Source organism: Lipotes vexillifer, unplaced genomic scaffold, assembly GCF_000442215.2.
Source record: "Lipotes vexillifer unplaced genomic scaffold, Lipotes_vexillifer_v1.1 scaffold474, whole genome shotgun sequence".
Taxonomy (NCBI): domain Eukaryota; kingdom Metazoa; phylum Chordata; class Mammalia; order Artiodactyla; family Lipotidae; genus Lipotes; species Lipotes vexillifer.
In genome coordinates, this window is record NW_006772385.1 from 2014707 (window position 1) to 2034912 (window position 20206).

The 20206-nt window shown below is 37.8% G+C and overlaps 2 protein-coding genes across 5 annotated transcripts in view; one reads left to right on the plus strand and one right to left on the minus strand.

Annotated features, from left to right (window-relative positions):
* RUNDC3B (RUN domain containing 3B) overlaps window positions 1-20206 on the minus strand; it is a 150294-nt gene that overhangs the window by 107072 nt on the left and 23016 nt on the right. For all 4 annotated transcript variants that reach the window (XM_007447466.1, XM_007447465.1, XM_007447467.1 and 1 more), the window contains exon 2: window positions 19002-19117. In XM_007447466.1, the coding sequence (XP_007447528.1) occupies window positions 19002-19117 (116 nt within the window). The remainder of the gene's footprint in view (window positions 1-19001; window positions 19118-20206) is intronic.
* Window positions 2307-4017, plus strand: LOC103086861 (sugar phosphate exchanger 3-like). Its single transcript, XM_082931358.1, is given in 3 exon segments — window positions 2307-2469; window positions 2694-3812; window positions 3815-4017. Coding segments are annotated over 3 exon segments (1485 nt in total).

A 20206-nucleotide genomic window follows, 5' to 3' on the forward strand; every position in this document is an offset into this window, starting at 1 on the left:
CTTACGGTTCCGGGCAAAAGCAGTTCTAAGAGGGAAGTTTATAGTAATAAAGTCTTACCTCAGGAAACGAGAAAAATCTCAAATAAACAGCCTAAACTTACACCTAAAACAACTAGAGAAATAAGAACAAACAAAACCCAAAGTTAGTAGAAGAAATAAAAAAGAACAGAGCAGAAATAAATGAAATAGAGACACAGAAAACAATAGAAAAGATCAATGAAACTAAAAGCTCATTCTTCAAAAAGATAAAATTGATAAACCTTTAGCCAGACTCATCAAGGAAAACAGAGGAGGGGGCTCAAATCAACAAAATTAGAAACGAAAAAGGAGAAGTTACAACTGACACCACAGAAATGCAAAGGATCATTAGAGACTACTACAAGCAACTATATACCAATAAAACAGACAGCCTAGAAGACATGGACAAATTCTTAGAAACATACAACCTTCCAAGACTGAGCCAGGAAGAAACAGAAAATATGAACAGATCAATCACAAGTAATGAAATTGAAACTGTGATTAAAAATCTTCCAACAAACAAAAGTCCAGGACCAGATTGCTTCACAGGTGAATTCTATCAAACATTTAGAGAAGAGCTAACACCCATCCTTCTCAAACTCTTCCAAAATATTGCAGAGGAAGGAACACTCCCAAGCTCACTCTATGAGGCCACCATCACCCTGATACCAAAATCAGACAAAGATACCACAAAAAAAGAAAGTTACAGGCCAATATCACTGATGAACATAGATGCAAAAATCCTCAACAAAATACTAGCAAACCAAATCCAACAATACAGTAAAAGGGTCATACACCATGGTCAGGTGGGATTTATCCCAGGGATGGAAGGATTTTTCAATATACACAAATCAAACAATGTGATACACCACATTGACAAACTGAAGAATAAAAACCATACGATCATCTCAATAGATGCAGAAAAAGCTTCTGACAAAATTCAACATCCATTTATGATAAGAGCTCTCCAGAAAGTGGGTATAGAGGGAACCTACCTCAACATAATAAAGGCCATATACAACCAACTCATAGCTAACATCATTCTCAATGGTGAAAAACTGAAAGCATTTCCTCTAAGATCAGCAACAAGACAAGGATGTCCACTCTTGTCACTTTTATTCAACATAGTTTTGGAAGTCCTAGCCACAGCAATCAGAGAAGAAAAAGAAATAAAAGGAATCCACACTGGGAAAGAAGAAATAAAACTGTCAGTGTCTGCAGATGACATGATACTATAAATAGAAAATCCTAAAGATGTTACCAGAACACTACTAGAGCTCCTCAATGAATTTGGTAAAGTTGCAGGATACAAAATTAATACACATAAATCTCCTGCATTCCTATATACTAACAATGAAAGGTCAGAAAGAGAAATTAAGGAAACAATCCCAGTTACCAATGCATCTGAAGTCAGAAAGAGAAAAACAAATATCGTATACCACTTCATCAAGAAGAATAAAATACCTAGTAATAAACCTACCTAAGGAGGCAAAAGACTTGTATGGATGGAGAGATATACCATGTTCTTGGATTCGAAGAATCAATATTGTGAAAATGACTATACTACCCTAAGCAATCTACAGATGCAATGCAATCTGTATCAGATTACCAATGGTATTGTTCACAGAACTAGAACTAAAAATTTTACAGTTTGTATGGAAACACAAAAGACCCTGAATAGCCAAAGCAATCTTGAGAAAGAAAAACAGAGCTGGTGGAATCAGCTAACTAACTTCAGACTATACTACAAACCTACAGTAATCAACACAGTAAGGTACTGGCACAAAAAACAGAAATATAGATCAATGTACAATGCTGGAAGTCCAAAGATAAATCCACACACCTATGGTCACCTTATCTTTGATAAAGGAGGCAAGACTTTATAATGGAGAAAAGACAGTCTCTTCAATAAGTGGTGCTGGGAAAACTAGAGAGCTACATGTAAAAGAATGAAATCAGAACACTCCCTAACACCATACAAAAAAATAAACTCAAAATGGGTCAAAGACCTAAATGTAAGGGCAGATACTATAAAACTCTTAGAGGAAATCAGTCGGAACACTCTTTGACATAGATCACAGCAATATCTTTTTGGATCTACCTCCTAGAGTAATGAAAATAAAAACAAAAACAAACAAACGCGAGTGGTGGGGTTGCAGGCGCAGTGGAGTGAGCAGAGCAGCCGGATGGAGCACCATGACTACTGCAGGACTCGGAAAGAAGAAACGATGTAAACCATTCATTATCCAGACTTTAAGGTTAAGGTGAGAAGGAAGGTCAGGAGGAACATGGCCTGGCCAAATATTTTTCAAAGAGGAACTTTGCTCTCCCGGTTCAGCCATCATCATGTGCTCATGTTCCTGTTCACCTTCTTCTGTTACTCGTTGCTCCATGCATCAAGAAAAACACTTAGCAATGTCAAAGTCAGTACCGCTAAGCAGTGGACCCCAAGTGCTTTTTTTCTTTTTCTTTTTTCTTTTTTTTTTGCGGTACGCGGGCCTCTCACTGTTGTGGCCTCTCCCGTTGCGGAGTACAGGCTCCGGACATGGAGTCTCAGCGGCCATGGCTCACGGGCCCAGCCACTCCGCGGCGTGTGGGATCTTCCCAGACTGGGGCACGAACCCGTGTCCCCTGCATCGGCAGGCGGACTCCCAACCACTGCGCCACCAGGGAAGCCCCCCCAAGTGCTTTTAACAAGTCAACTAAACTGCCTGTAGAGATCTGCAGCAGCAACCTTTTGTTTCCCAGTGCAGAGGAAGCCATTCTTTTCCTCGGAACACTCGACACCATTTTCCTCTCCTACGCTGTGGGCCTTTTCATCAGCAGCATTGTCGGGGATCAGCTTAATTTGCGATGGGTTCTGTCTTTTGGCATGTGCTCCTCTGCATTAGTTGTGTTTGTCTCTGGTACTCTCACAGAATGGCTGCATTTCTACAACAAGGGGCTGTACTGCAGCCTGTGGATCGTGAATGGCCTGCTGCAGTCCACTGGTTGGCCCTGCATGGTTACTGTTATGGGCAAATGGTTTGGGAAAGCTGGACAAGGAGTTGTTTTTGGTCTCTGGAGTGCCTGTGCCTCAGTGGGCAATATTTTGGGACCGTGTCTAGCTTCTTCTATTCTGCAGTATGGTTATGAGTATGCCTTTGTGGTGACAGAGGCTGTGCAGTTTGCTGGTGGGATCATCATCTCCTTTAGACTCCTGGTGTCACCCAAAGAAATTGGTCTCCCAGGTATTGAGGGAGAAGATTTTGAAGAAGATTTGCACAGGCCATTAATTAATGGTGCTAGAAATGAAGATGAAGCTGATCCTAATTATTCAATCCAAGAAGGCAAGTCTGTTACCCAAGTCAAGGCGATAAGCTTTTACCAAGCTTGTTGCCTTCCCGGAGTTATAGCATATTCACTGGCCTGTGCCTGCTTGAAGTTAGTGAATTACTCCTTCTTCTTCTGGTTGCCCTCTTATCTGAGTAATAACTTCGGATGGAAGGAGGCTGAAGCCGACAAGCTGTCCATTTGATACAATGTTGGAGGAATTATAGGTGGAACTGTGCAAGGCTTCATCTCTGATGTGCTACAGAAGAGAGCCCCGGTGTTAGCTCTCAGTCTGCTTCTGGCAGTCGGGTCCCTAGTTGGATGTAGTCATTCTCCAAACAATAAGTCTATCAATGCACTTCTGATGGCTGTCACAGGATTTTTTATTGGTGGGCCTTCTAATATGATTAGCTCTGCTATTTCTGAGGACCTGGGTCATCAAGAGCTGATCCAAGGGAGCAGTGAGGCTTTGGCGATCATCACAGAATAGCTGATGGAACCGGGAGCACTGGAGCTGTGGTGAGCCAATATTTAGTGTCTTTGATCCAGGACAACCCAGGATGGATGTGGGTTTTCTACTTTTTCATTCTTATGACAATTTGCACAATTCTATTTATTTCACCATTAATAGTGAGGGAAACATGCTATCTTATGCAAGGACGACAAGCTCGCATACTGAGTGAGTGACCAGTGCCCACAAAAGAACAAGAAAAATAGGAGACACGTCAGGACTATTCCTTTTCATTCACCTTATTTTGGGGTTGTCTTAAGAGCTCCAACATAACCTCAGACTGTCAAGCCTCTTTCAACAGTGTCAGCCACCGTAGATGCTGACCAAAGTGAAGGCTGGGCTATTTTTCTACACTACAGGAATAATTGTTAATGATTTTTATCGCTGTTGTTTCATGAATGCACTGAATGGCCTGTGAATCTGTCAGTGTCTTTGGTGGTCTGTGGAGGTTTATCCTTTTAACCGTAAATGCTGTATTGGACTCGGACCCTAGCTCTCCAGCCTGGAAAGCGGAGTGACCACGAGGCATTCATGCATGGTTTGTACCAACGACATGCTCCACGAATAGAAAGGATCGTTGCATTTTGCTTGGTCATGAGTTTGCAGAGAGTGGCTCATCTCTGACGCATCAAATCCGGATAAAGCACTCCAGCCAGGTCCAGTGTAAGCATGCCTTGGACAGAGAATCCCTTTGCTAACCACGGTGGGAAAAGAATCACACTATATGCTGATTGGCTCTCACTCTGTACCTGCTCTAAAGTCATTCAGCTCCAGAAGCGGAAATATCTTCAGATGATTACCCACTTGCTCTCCTCCGTCTTCATTCAGAATTCCCTTTGACTCCTGGAAATCTTTAGTCTTCCTTTCAAGGACCATAATGTACCTCAGTTGTGAACATTCCAGTGTGTAACTTACAACCAAAGTACTCAACCCCAGATTTGTTCTCTGGGAACTTTAGGATCCACTAGGAAGGTAATTGGCTTAGCCCTATTTTCAGAGGATTGATCTGTGTCACAACCGGGTTCCTTGCGTTACCTCAGCTGAAGACTAGAATTAGAGAAAGAAGAAAGACCTTTTGGCCCTGTAAGCGTTAAGTATGTGACACTGAATCACATTAATGGATTACTAAGGCCTGAGGCGTATCTAGGTATCTATTCTTTAGAAGTTTGTAGAATATATGTCTTCAAAGCTGTGAATTTTATACTAATTATCAATATTTTAAGGTCATACTGTATATATATTTTAAATTATGGAAATTAACAGGCGAAAAATGTTCAGTTTTGAAGACTGCCTAATTTGCATTGGGTTACGGAATATTTTTCAACCTCTTGCTCTATACTCTTAAATGTCGTGTGTTTATGAGCTTGCTAATTTATTTAATCAAGCGGATTCCCAATCAGTTAATTGCTCATTACTGACAAAAAGGGAAAATGCAAAACACAGAAAGGGAAAATAAACTGACTTTTATAATAAAAAAAACTAAAAAACAAATGTGACCTAATTAAACTTAAGAACTTTTGGACAGCAAAGGAAACCATAAACAAAATGAAAAGACAACCCACAAAATGGGAGAAAATATTTGCAAATAAAGCGACCTACAAGGGATTAATCTCCAAAATATACAAACAGTTCATGCAGATCAATATAAAAACAAACAACTCAATCAAAAAATAGGTGGCAGATCTAAATAGACATTTCTCCGAAGAAGACATACAGATGGCCAAAAAGCACATGAAAAGATGCTCAACATCACTAATTACCAGAGAAATGCAAATCGAAACTACAATAAGGGGCTTCCCTGGTGGCGCAGTGATTAAGAATCCACCTGCCAATGCAGGGGACACAGGTTCGAGCCCTGGTCCGGGAAGATCCCACATGCCGTGGAGAAACTAAGCCCATGCGCCACAGCTACTGAGCCTGTGCTCTAGAGCCCAGGAGCCACAACCCCTGAAGCCCGGGCGCCCAGAGTCCATACTCTACAACAAGAGAAACCACCACAATGAGAAGCCCGTGCACCGCAACAAAGAGTAGCTCCTGCTCACCGCAACTAGAGAAAGCCTGTGCACAGCAACAAAGACCTAATGTAGCCAAAAATAATAAATAAATAAAATTTTTAAATACATTAAAAAAAAAAACTACAATGAGGTATCACCTCACACCAGTCAGAATGGCCATCTTCAAAAAATCTACAAACAATAAATGCTGGAGAGGGTGTGGAGAAAAGAGAACCCTCTACACTGTTGGGTGGGAATGTAAGTTGGTACAATCACTATGGAGAACAGTATGGGGGTTCCTTAAAAAACTAAAACTAGAACTACCATATGATCCAGCAATCCCACTCCTGGGCATATACCCAGAGAAAACCGTAATTCAAAAAGATACATGCGCCCCAGTGTTCACTGCAGCCCTATTTACAATAGCCAAGACATGGAAGTAACCTAAATGTCCACTGACAGAGAAATGGATAAAGAAGATGTAGTACATATATACAATGGAATATTACTCAGGCATAAAAAAGAACAAAATAACGCCATTTGCAGCAACATGGATGGACCTAGAGATTATCATACTACGTGAAGTAAATCAGACAGAGAAAGACAAATATCATGGGATATCACTTATATGTGGAATCTAATAAAAAATACAAGTGAGCTTATTCACAAAACAGAAACAGACTCACAGATCTTGAAATCAAACTTATGGTACAAAAGGGGAAATGTCGGGGGAAGTGATAAATTAGGAGATCGGGATTAACATAAACACACTACTATATATAAAATAGATAATAAGGACCTACTGTATAGCACAGGGAACTCGACTCAGTATTCTGTAATAACCTATATTGGAAAAGAACGGATATATGTATACGTATAACATTCACTTTGCTGTACACCTGAAACTAACACAACATTGTAAATCAACTATACTCCAATTAAAAAAAAAAACTACCTTTAACAGTCTACTTCAAGTTAATATTTTACCATTTCAAGTAAAATATATGACCACATAGGTCCCTTTACTTTCCCCTCTTTGTTTTAAATGTCATTTACATTATATATGCAAACACTGAAACCTCTCAAGAAATGTTGTAATTTTTGCTTTCAACAGTTATACTTTAAAAATCTTGAAGGAAAAAAATCTGCTATATTTTCTCAGAAATTTACCATTTCTGTTGCTCTTTCTTCATTCACAAAGTTCTAAGTTTCCTTGGTATCACCTCCTTTTAGTCTGAAGAACTTTAGTTAGCACTTCTTTTAGACCAGGTCTATTAGTAACAATTCTTACTTTTCCTTCATCTGAGTGTTTCTTTATTTTGCCTTCATCTCTGAGGTATGTTTTCACTGCACACAGAATTCTGAGTTGGCAGTTCTTTGCTTTCAGAATTTTAAGATGTTCTTCCACCCTCTTCTGCGGTTCCTGATGAAAAACCTATAGTCATTTGAATTGTTGCTCCCTGTACATAATGTACTATATTTCTCTGTCTGCTTTCGAGATTTTTTATCTTTTATTTTCAGAAGTTTAGTTATGATGTATCTCGAAGTGCTTAACTTTGAGTTTACCTTTTCAGAGGTTTGCTAAGCTTCTTGGACCAATAAGTTTATTCCTTTCCCAGATCCAGGAACTTACAGCTTTATTTATTTTTAACGTATTTTCTGCACCAATCTCTTGCCCCTCTCCTTCTGGGATTCCCATGATGCAAACACTATATCTTCTGCTATTGTCCAACAGGTCCCTGAGGCTCTGGTTCTTCAGTTTGGATAATTTCTATTGATCTGTTTTCAAATTCATACACAGCTCTATTATCTCCACTCTGCTATAGAACCCCACCTAGTAAATGTTTTATTTCAGATATTTTGCTTTTATGTTCTGAAATTTCCATGTGGTCCTTTATGAGGTTTTTATTTCTCAATTCAGAACTTATATCTTTCTATTCATTTCAAGAATATTTACCTTACATCATGGAGCATGGTTATAATGGTTGATTTAACATCTTTGCCTGATAACTCATCGTGGGATTGGCATCTTTGTCTTTTCCTCTGACAATTGGTCATATTTTCCTGGTTCTTTGTATATGAAGTAACTTTAAGTTTTATACTGGATGTTTTAAATATTATCTTTAGACTCTAAATCCTATTAAAATCCCTAAAATATGTTGATTTTTGTTTTGTTTTGGGTTTTTTTGGTAGGCAATCGACCCAGTTAGATTCAGATAGCCAAGTTCTTTCTTGCTTTATGTGGGCAGTGGTTACAATTTAAGTTCAGTTTGTAAAGCCTTAGCTATGCTTCTTTGGGCCTTACTGATATATATGCCACTCTGGGATTTGGGTGGTGGTTTGTACCCTAGCTCAGTCCTCACATTCTTGGGTGTGAGGCCAGAACTTATGCTGGTCATTACATACAGAATTAGGGCATTCCCCTTTCCAGGGCTCTCTTCCCTGATAGACTCCAGCCCCCAGATCCTTCCTTTTCCTGCAACATTAATGTAAATAAAAAGTTTTAGAGTTTTAACCTCTCACACTACGGCACAATCCTGGGCAACTCAAGCTGCTCTTGGGGGAAAGCAGCAAGAAAAAAGAGAAAAAATGGGAAAGCCTCAATACTCCCTGGCTCACAGAGGGACCTTTTCCAGATACTCTGGCCAGAAAGAGGTTACTGTTGGAGTCTTTGCTGTCTGCATCCACAGCACAATTAAAGACAAAGGGCGCCTCAGGTTAAGGCTGAGGATATAGGAGGGAAAAAAATACAAAGGACACTCATTCCTATGATGGTTCTTCTTCAAATTTTGATCTCTCTCCCCAACCTGGCTGCTATTGTTTATTTTCCAAAGTATATACGTAGTTGCTTTTTGCATTCTGTCCAGAGTTTTTAGCTGCAATCGGTAGAAGAGTGCTGTGGGCTGAACTGATTCCCCCCAAAGTCTTATGTTGAAACCCTAACACCCAATGTGACTATGTTTGGAGATAGGGCCTATAAGGAGGCAATTAATGTTAAATGAGGTCATAAGGGTAGGGTCCTGATCCTGTAGGATTAGTGTCCTCATAAGAAGGGACACCACAAAGCACTCTCATTCTCTTTCTCTCTGCCGTCTGAGGACACAGCAAGAAGGCAACCATCTACAAGCCAGGAAAAGAGCTCTCACCAGAATCTCAATCAGCCAGCACCTTGGTCTTGGACGTGCCAAGCTCCAGAACTGTGAGAAATAAATTTATGTTGTTTAAGCCACCCAGTCTGTGGCATTTTGTCCTGTCAGCCCAAGCATGCTAAGACAGAGAGTTAGGGTAGCAGTGGACTTACTCCACCTTCTCTAGCATCATAAGTTGAGTTAACTTTTTGAATTGTAACTTTTTGAAGGCTATAGTACGGTAAAGTGTACGGCATACTAAAAGACATAAGATAAACAGAACCCATGCTGTCTGAAAAAGGATACAGTAGAAAAATAAGGCAAGTTTTCTTAGGAAAATTTCCAGAGCTAAGAAAAATGAAATGGAGAGTTTAGAACGCGGTAATACATAGAAGAGGAAGGAGAAAATCCACCTATAGGAAAAGCTTATTAGGAACTGGCTAGAAGGGAATAAAGAGGAAACAGAAGAGCGCCACTGAAGTGGAAATTGAAATGCTTACTCAAGTAATAGTTTCAGTGGGTAATAACCAGAAATAGATCTCATTGTCAAGTAGAAAAAAACCTTATATCTACAGGAACAAAAAAGTATTTAAAAGCCAGGGCTAGAGGACGGAAATGGGTGAATTTATGTATAAAAAGGGAACTAGGAAAAAGGATCTAAACTTAAAAAAATATATAATACATTATATACTGTATTACCTAAATATGAATATATATAATGTAGTGATTATATATTACTATAGCATTGTGATATATAATATACAGATATATACACCTGAGTATTTTTTAACTGAAAAATTTTTAAATTACATGACAATATAAACTATCTAAAAGGAAATAATGAATACTTACTATTGGTGGCAGACTTGTTTTACCTCAACATTATACACTTTGACCATTAAGTTTAACTTTCACTCAAATCAACAACAAAGGGTAATGATAATTCTCAAAGAAAAGAAGAGAAAGTTTTAGAACTCTCTTTAGCAATAGCAAGAATTTGTCTTTCAAGTGGGAAACATGTAATTTTAGGAAAATCTTTCCTCCCAACACAAAACAAAAGGAAATTAGAAATGCTGGATAAAATATAATAGATACACTTTTAAACAAAGCAAGCATATGAAAAACCCCACAGAAATACTTAAGAGGCCAAAAATGAAAAATAAACAGAAAATAAGGGAATTTACAAAAACCCTAAAACTGAATGCATCAAATAGACTCAAAATACAGACAGCAAAAAGAGACATATCTACCAGAATAACTTGATAAATCCATCAGAATAATAAAATAGTTTAAAATTTCTAAGTTATTAGCAGATCAAACTGACAAAAATGTAACTAGCATTTGAAAAACATAATCAACAGTTAGAGAATACACATTCTTCTCAATATGGAACATTTATTAAAACTAATCATAAACTAGGCCATTAAGCAAATCTTACAAATTTCAAAAAAATCTGCCATACAGAACAAATTCTCTGACCATAATTCAATTAACAGAGAAGTAAAACTGAAAAGCTAAAAGCTCCTATTTTCAGAAACATTAAAACTAAACGTCCAAATAACACTAAGCCAAAGAAGAAATAATAATGAAAAGTAGAACTTACTTAAAAATGAATATTAGTAAACATAATACATATCCAAACTTGTAAATGTAGCCAAAGCAATATTTGGAGAGAAGGAAATCAACAAAGCCAAAAATTATTTATTTGAAAGACTAATAAAATGAACAAATCTCTGGCAATAGTGCTCATGAAAAAAGAGAAAAATAACTAATAATCAATATTAGGGACGCAAAAGGGGACATATGTGTAGAAAATAATACCAGGTATTCACTAATGGAGCTTTTGTTTTGTTCTTTAACAGCAGACTGAATTAAATGCAGATGGCCCTCTGCATCCATGGATTCAACCAACCATGAATGGAAAAAAAAATTTTTTTAATTCCAGACAGTTCCAAAAAGCAAAACTTGAATTTGCCAGGTGCTGGCAATTATCTACATAGCATTTACATTGTATTAAGTATTACAAGTAATCTAGAGATGATTCAAACTCTATGGGAGGATGTGCGTAGGTTATATGCAAATGCTACACCACTTTATATAAGGGACTTGCACATCTGCGGATTTTGGTATCCAGGGGGTCCTGGAACCAATCCTCCATGGATACTGAAGAACAACTGTATACCATATCCTTCAGAGGAGGGGGACAGCTGGCAAACAATGAGGGTAGGGAGTGAGTTTTTTTTTTTTCAAAGCAGAATCTTAGCTTTTAACAATGGCATAAGGATGAATATGTGACTTATCTTTAGATCTCTTCAGTGAGCTTTGACTTTTTTAAACCATTCACAGTTGAATTCATCTACTTTAAGTGTGTCACACTGAAATGAAGAATGGCAACTCACTAGAGTAAATAATTAAGAGGATATAGAAGAAATTGACAACTGTAGAACAGAACATAGAATAGCAAAATCAACAACCTAAACAGACCTATAAGCATTAAAGAAGGTAAATTAGCTGTTAAAGTGCACTTGTGCATGCACACCGCCCCGCCCTGCTTGACCCAGTTTTTATTGGCAAATTCTCCCTAACAGATGATTCCAAGCTCATGCAAAATTCTTCCAAAGAATAATAAAAGATAAAACACCTTCATTTATTTAATGAGGTGATATAATCTTGATAACAAAAACCAAAACAAGTACCAAACAGAAAAGTGACAAATTTTGCTCATAAACTCAGAATCAAAACTAAATCCTAAATAAAGTATACTAAAACAATATATGAGGTTCAAGTTAGATTTTTCCCAAGTATATATGGATGAATTAACATTAGAAAAACTATTGATGCAATTCTTCACGTTACAAAATTAAAGGAGACTGCTGGTTCCGGAAAAGATAAAGTAGATGTGCTCTCCTCTGGTTAAATACAACCAACAACCCTGGATATTATATGCAAAAGAAAACGTAAGAAGATTCTGAAGGTGGAGAATAAAAGGAAGATTGTCTAGGGACCTTGGAACTCAAGAAATGACACAGCAGTTAAGTCCCTTTGCCTTGTCTATCCCAGACTGTGTGCTGGACAAAGCAGCAACCTGAAACAACAGACTTCCCTTCTCCTCTTGAGTTTTCTAAATTAAATTTGATGGTGGAAACAAAAATTATAACACTAATTCTAAATGTATGTAGGGGAAATATCTAGAACAATTATAAATGGGGGAGAGTAATATCTATGAAGAGAGGTAAGGTTTTTAAATTTCAGACTGGCAAATGATGACACTAACAGACTGTGACAAGTTATGTATATACAAGGTAATACCTAGAGCAACCACTAAAAAATATACACAAAGAAAGACACTCAAAAAGACTAGAGATGAATAAAAATGGAATTCTAAAAAATTTTCAAGTAACTCACAGGAAAATAGGAAAAAGGAAACAGAGAAACCAAAACCAGAGGAAACAAACAGAAAACTACAAAATAAAAGGGAAAGCCTATTGTATTTACCCACATTCTTGTTTACCATGTTCTTCCTTCCTTTTAAAAGTTCCTTCTTTTATGACTCACTTCTGCTTAAAGAGGGTTCTTTAGCCACAGTTTTAGAGTAAGTCTGCTGGTGATAAATTCCCTTAGTTTTCCATCATCTGAGAATGTCTAGATAGTCCCTTCATTACTGAAGGTTAATTCTGCTGGATATAGGATTCTGTGTGGACATTTTACTTTCAGCACTTGACAGAAATGCTTCTGTGGTTTCTGATGAGAAATCTGCTATCATTCAAATTGTTTTTCCCTTATAGACAAGGTATCATTTCCCTCTGGCTACTTTTCAACATTTTCTGTCTTTATTTCTAAAAAGTTTAATTATAATGTGCTGTGGCATGTATTTCTTTGGATTTACTCAGTGATCAACTTAGGTTCTTGAATATGTATGTTTACCTCTCTTGCCAAATTTGAGAAAATTTCAGCCAGTATTTCTTTGAGTACATTTTCAGTCTTTTCCTCTTTCACCTCTCCTTTGAGGACTCTGATGACAGGAATTTTAGATCTTTTGTTACGGTCCCACAGATACCTGAGGCTTTCCTTTTTTTTTTTTTTTTTTTTTCAGTCTCTTATTTCTAATTTTAGATTATTTTGAGTCTCTGCTATTTGATTAGGAAATTTCTATTGTTTTGTCTTCCAGTTCACTGATTCTTTCTTCTTTCCTCTCCATTTCCCTGTTGAGCCTATCCACTGAGCTTTTTAATTTAGTTTTGTACTTTTCCATATCAAAATTTCCATTTGCTTCTTCTTTTTACCTTCTGTTTCTTTGCTGAGGTTTTCTACTTTTTCACTTGTTTCAAGTGTCTTTGGAATTGCTCAGTGAAGGATTTTTATCATGACTGATTTATGATCTTTGTCAGTAATTCTACCACCTTTTATCATTTCAGTGTTGACATCTATTGTCTTTTGTTATGCAACTTGTGATCTTCCTGGTTCTTGGTATGAAAAGTGATCTTCAAATGAAACATGGATATGTTCATACTATGTTATGAGACTATGATCTTATTTAAACCTTCTGTTTATTTGTTTGTTTTAAATAATTAATTTATTTATTTTTATTTATTTTTGGCTGCGTTGGGTCTTCATTGCTTCGTGCAGGCTTTCTCTAGTTGTGGAGAGCGGGGGCTACTCTTTGTTGTGGTGCGCAGGCTTCTCATTGCAGTGGCTTCTCTTGTTGCAGAGCATGGGCTCTATGTGCGTGGGCTTCAGTAGTTGGGGCAAGCGGGCTCAGGAGTTGTGGCTCACAGGCCCTAGAGCACAGGCTCAGTACTTGTGGCACATGAGCTTAGTTGCTCTGCGGCATGTGGGATCCTCCCGGAGCAGGGATCGAACCCGTGTGCCCTGCATTGGCAGGCAGATTCTTAACCACTGTGCCATCAGGGAACCTTCTATTTTAACTGGCTTTCTATGACACTGCTCCATCAGGGGAAGGTCGGAGGGTGGAGGGCACCACATTTCATTACTGGCAAGTGGAGGGAGAAGTCCAAGTTTCCCTGTTGGCCTTCACTGACACTTGAAGGAGGGGTCCTCATTACCGATGGGTGGAGGTGGGAGTACAGGCTGACTGACGATGTACTGAGGGTAGCCCTGTCACCTGCTGGGTGATGGTCAAAGATATAACTCTCCAATACACCTCTTCTGACACAACCTCATTACTGCTGGGTGAGGATGAAAGTCCAGGCTCTCCACTGACACACTGTGGGGGTAGGTGAGAAGAGAAGGCCCACAACCACCGAAAAGGGAAGAAGTGCCAGCTCTCTGCTTGGTCTTTTGTGATACCATACTGTGGTGGTGTTGAGGTACTACCCTGTTACAGTCTCATGAGGGTGGACTTCTAGGTTCTCCATTCAGCCTCTTCAGGCCTGGCTAGGGGTAGTGCCACACTTTTTCTGTGGTATTTGACTAAACTAGAGCAGATACTGTCTAAAAGTGTTCTGTCTTGCCAGGCTGTTCTATTCTTGGTCCTTTAGCTAGAAAGAGCAGGTCCTTGTCAGACTGTGTGTTTGTGTGTGCGTACATGCGCTTGTTGATGTCTGCAAGCTACTGGCTTATCCAGTACTCAGTGTCGGATGTAAAGCAACCAGAAAATCCAAGAAACCCACCACCATGCCATCCTTAAGGTCCTGAAGTCCCTAGACTTCTTCTCGCTACCTTTCAGAGTCTTGTGTTTTATAGGTCCAGGGTTTTGGGTTATAGTAAGTGGGAGAAATAGGGGAAAGTATGTTCAATTTATCTTCCCAGAAGTAGAATTTCATTTTTATAGCCACATCATCTATCTCTAAAGTGAATGATGAAGAAAATAATACTTCATTTATTCCTTTCAAACTTGATCTCAAGCAACTAATTTAGAGAATCTAAAACATAAAACAAACAATTTTTTAAAAGCCTTGGGATTTTGCTTGGCCTTAATTTCAATGTGAACAGAAGTGTGATGTGGGAATCAAAAAGTCACTGTAATCTCAAATTACAGAAGTTAGCCTATCTGAAGCACTTTACTCAGCTTTGAGTGCCACATTTTAAGATCTCAGTAAACCAGTGATAAACCAGAAGAATAACTAAGACTATAGTGGTTCCAGAAGATCGAAATAACTAGAGATACTTTACCTGGAAGAAAGAAAAAGGGTAGCTAAGGAGAAAGGATTATACAATAGCCATCTTTTAATATTTATGAGGCTCACAATTTTAAAAAGAGGCAGAAAAGCACAGTCAGATAAGTTGGCTTCTTATACACAAGAATTTTCTTAACAATCTAAACTGCCCCAAAATTGATGGCCCTACTTTACTGTCCTAAGTTCCCCAATATCAGAAGTATTAAAACAAAGACTGTATGTCCACAGGTTGGAAATATCATTGAGTGGATGGCTTCAGTAGGAGGGAAACTGGAGTAGTGATTTTTAAGCTATGATTCACAGCGCTGCCTGAAGTGGTGCTGTGGAACTGGGGTGTGACTGCTGCCAAGCTGACAAAATGCCCAATTTCCCTACTCAGCTTCAACCAGACCTTCCACTTACATGTCTAGCATTTGCAGTGTCTTTTATTAGGGGAGGTGGGAGTGGGCTAGAGAGAAGGATTATGCTTTAAAGTAAAAGTCCAAAAATGACTGAACTGAAGACATGAACTAAGGCCTCTTTGAATTTTATATTCTGTGATTAATTATTTCTTTTCCTTTTTTAAAGGAAATAGTTTTTATTTATTATTTTTAACATCTTTATTGGAGTATAACTGCTTTACAATGGTGTGTTAGTTTCTGCTGTGTAACAAAGTGAATCATCTATACATAAACATATATCCCCACATCTCTTCCCTCTTGCATCTCCCTCCCACCTGCCCTATCCCACCCCTCTAGGTGGTCACAAAGCACCGAGCTGATCTCCCTGTGCTATGCAGCAGCTTCCCACTAGCTATCTATTTTACATTTGGTGGTGTATTAATTCTTAGTTCTCAAATATAGTCCAGAAAAGTAAGATCATCATCTTATTAAGGAATTACTACAAACAAGATTAATATATGTGATTTTAAAAGCCTCCTTTTTTTTCAATAATGGGACTGTTAGAATGAATGAAGCTCTCCCCGTTACCTGTGTCAGCACAGCCTATATTGTGTCTGGGGATGAATTTTGGTTTTCTCTGAAAAAAAATTGATAAACTAAACACGCTTTTATTTCAAAAATAAAAAGTAGGGCTTCCCAGGTGGCGCAGTGGTTGAGAGTCCGCCTGCCGATGCAGGGGACACGGGTTCGTGCCCCGGTCCGGGAAGATCCCACATGCCGCAGAGCAGCTGGGCCCGTGAGCCATGGCCGCTGAGCCTGCGTGTCCGGAGCCTGTGCTCCGCAACGGGAGAGGCCACAACAGTGAGAGGCCTGCATACAGCAAAAAAATAAAAAATAAAAAATAAAAAGTAGCTAGAGAAAAGTAAATCTTATAAACCCATTAAGTTACACATTTTAAATTTGTATTTCTATCAAGAAAAACATTGAAAAAATGAATTGTTATAATAATTAAATTTTGGGCTTCCCTGGTGGTGCAGTGGTTGAGACTCTGCCTGCCAATGCAGTGGACACAGGTTCGTGCCCGGTCCGGGAAGGTCCCATGTGCCGCAGAGCAGCTGGGCCCATGAGCCATGGCCGCTGAGCCTACGCATCCGGAGCCTGTGCTCCGCAACGGGAGAGGCCACAACAGTGAGAGGCCCGCGTACCGCAAAAAAATAAAAATAAAAAATAACTAAATTTTAAGTGAACACACTGTACTATTGAAATAATTATATAACTTCTCAGGACTTCCCTGGTGGTCCAGTGGGTAAGACTCCATGCTCCCAATGTAGGGGGCCTGGGTTCAATCCCTGCTCGGGGAACTAGATCCCACATGCATGCCACAAATAAGAGTTCGCATGCCGCAACTAAGAGTCTGCATGCCACAATTAAACATGCTGCAAAGAAGATCCCGCCTGCCGCAACTAAGACCCGGCGCAGCCAAAATAAATAAATAAGTATTTTAAAAAACCAAAAAACCCAAACAAAAAAACCTCCCAAATAATTATATAACTTCTCCAAAAGTAAAAGCAATTTATTACATATCAGAATACCAAAAAATGGGCAATATTATATGAAGTCTCTAGACACTTGAATCTTTAATAAACTACCTCATCTTGACAGTTACAGATCATTTCATAATTCATATCTATAGTAATAACAGTGACCACCATAGTCGGCGTATAGGAACTTTTTTTTATTTTAAATTTTTAAATTTATTTCTGACATGCAGGATCTTAGTTCCCCGACCAAGGATCGAACCCGTGCCCCCTGCAGTGGAAGTGTGGAGTATTAACCAGTGCACCACCAAGGAAGTCCCAACAGATACTTTTTTTAAAAAACATGTTTTGAATTATTAATCTTACCTAGCTTAAAAAATTCACACAAACCTCATTGGATCATCTTTCTTACTGTCTTACTGTCATACTTGTGGAATTCTTATCCATAAATCAACTAGAGATTCTATTCTCAACACAGTAGTTCACTGGCTTCTCAGAAATAACATTCATGGTGATGAAGTAAGTCTAAAGGCCTATGATCTGTATCTTGCTGAGGCATGACTCAGAAGATGGCACACAGGTGTGCAGGAGGGGTCCACTTATGTGGTAGTTAGTCAACCCCGTAACTCAGCACGGCTATATCAACACGGTCTAATTGTTTTCTGTTACAGCTGTTTACGTATTTTGTGAGCGAATTAAATGCTAAATGGTACACCAAATCAAGGGAACTGAGGTCTTACGATAAAACCCTTGGAACATTAAGATACATCAAGCTCTGCTGCACTTGATGTGTTTTAAAGTATTATTTATAAAATTATGTATAAAATTTTAAAATACGATCACCACACAATATAGTAACCATGACAATATTTCAAAATACTTTCAGACGCTCTGCGTTCATAAAAACTTATTTTCTCATAAAAGGTAACACACTAATGACAGAAATTTTAGAAAATACAAAACAGCAAAATAAGAAAAATAAATAACCCTTTAAAAATACAGAACAACAAACTGTTAACAGAAAAGCACCAGTGATTTTTATGGATCTCATTTTAAATTGCAAAGGGCTGAATGAATTCAGATTTTGTTTCCCCATTTATTAAATCCAACCATTTGTTATAAGCCCACAGGACTGCTCAAGTGATGCTTTCAGCATCAAAAAGCACAAAACTGATTAACCTTCAGATTAAATTTGAGATTCTCATAAATTATATTACCACACAGATTACTTATTTGAAACTACTATACTATTAAGATTGTAAAGATTATAAAAACTTAAGTGAAAACATCTAAGATCAAGTCTCCTTTAGGAAAACTAGATAATGGAATTGTGATAAAGTTATTATTTATTATTACTAAAATTTATACTACATAATATTTCTTAATGTTATCAGCTATATTTTACAGATGTATATTTTTAATTTAAAAGTATTTTATAATTCTGAGAGAACACAGCTCCCATCTTCCCTTTTAAATTTTAAGAGATTTACATTTCTGACATTAATCCATTTACTGATTTATTTTTTTAAAAGTCCAGCATCTCTTTTACATAGCTCTTTTTTAACCTACTTAAAGCTAAAAAATTTTCAAAGATTCTGAGTTTAATGAAGAAAAGATTAAGCAAACAAACTTAATGCCTGGATGCTTCTCTGTAAACTAATTAAAATACCAACTAGTAATCTTAGAAGATGGGCTACCTTTTAATTTAAACTTTTATTTTAATTACATATAGAAAGTGATCCTGCTTCTTGTATGTGCAATTAATGTATTCAATATTTTTAATGCATCCTGGAAATGGGTATAAATCCAAGAATAGAGATTCTTTACAGGGACACAGCCAAAAGATTAGACCTTCTAAAATCAGTTTTATGTTTCTCAAGATGCTGTTTGGCTGCTACACACACCAGACTGTATGGTTTCTAAAATTTCAACCTTTTAATATGAGAGCTGTTGGCAGAATAAATAATACATTAGCGCTATTACCTTTCAGCCGGTGACTTAGAATCTGTTCCAAAATGGCGGCAAAATTGTTAAATTCAGGAGAAGAATCATCAATTGTCTCAAAGCAGGACCGATCAATCAGGGTCTTCACAGAAAACCTATGGAAAAAAAGAGATTACAATTGCTTTTAAGTAGACTTGATTCATTCACCTAAATAGAAACTAGAGGAAAGCAATTTAGAGAAGTATTACAGAAATACTTTATAAGATTATATATTCTGAAAACTCCATTTACTCAAATTCACTCTGTCAATAGAAAATTTTACAGAAATATCAGACTTTTCACTTATATATTTACTATTTGTTGACTACATTAAGAGTTAGAAATAGTTCACTGTCCACAGAACCAGTAAAATCAGAATAAAAAAGATGAACGAAATTAAGTTGAAAGCCATACTACTACTTGTAAGAGACTGCAGTGTCAGACCAAAATGTTTCTAAGAGTTTCGAGCACAAAATGGAATAAAACAGGTTGTGAGTATTCATGAGGTGTAGATCCCAAGTTTTTATTAGCTATAATAGGAAAACTTACAACTCTGTAAAGTGCACTATATTTTTCCTTCTCTTCAGAACGTCCTTTGCCTCTATTTTTGACTGCCAAGTACCAGTGCATTTTCCAAGACTCAGCTTAAATGCCATCTCTTCAATGAAGAATTATCCTCCTACAGATTCCTAGCACAAACTAGCATTTTGTTGGTATTTCCTTTAAGAGATGATTACAATTTATCTTACTGCTGTTACTTGTGTGGTCTAACTCTATTTTATTAGAATATAAGTTCCTTCAGGGCAGAAACATAGCTTCTGTGTGTTTATATCTTCCTCAGCACACAGGACAATGCCTTGAACGATGTACTCTGTGAGTACTTGTTGATTTATTTGTAAGATCTATTTTGAAAGCGTGGCAAAGAAACATTTAAAGGCCAATGTCACAGCAAGACAAAAAGAAAGTTTATGATTTTTAACATGTATACCCTTCCTGTAACCACCACCAAAATTCGGATCCTGAACAGTTCTGTTGCCCCTAGCATTTCCCTCATGCTATCCCTTTATAACCATACCATCCCTTTACAGTCATAGCCTATGAAGGGTGATATGTGAGTGCCTAAGTAAAGACAATCAATAGGGTATGAAGAGAAGGGGATAATGATGAGAGTTGTTAAATCATTAGAAATGTAAACTATGAGGGAG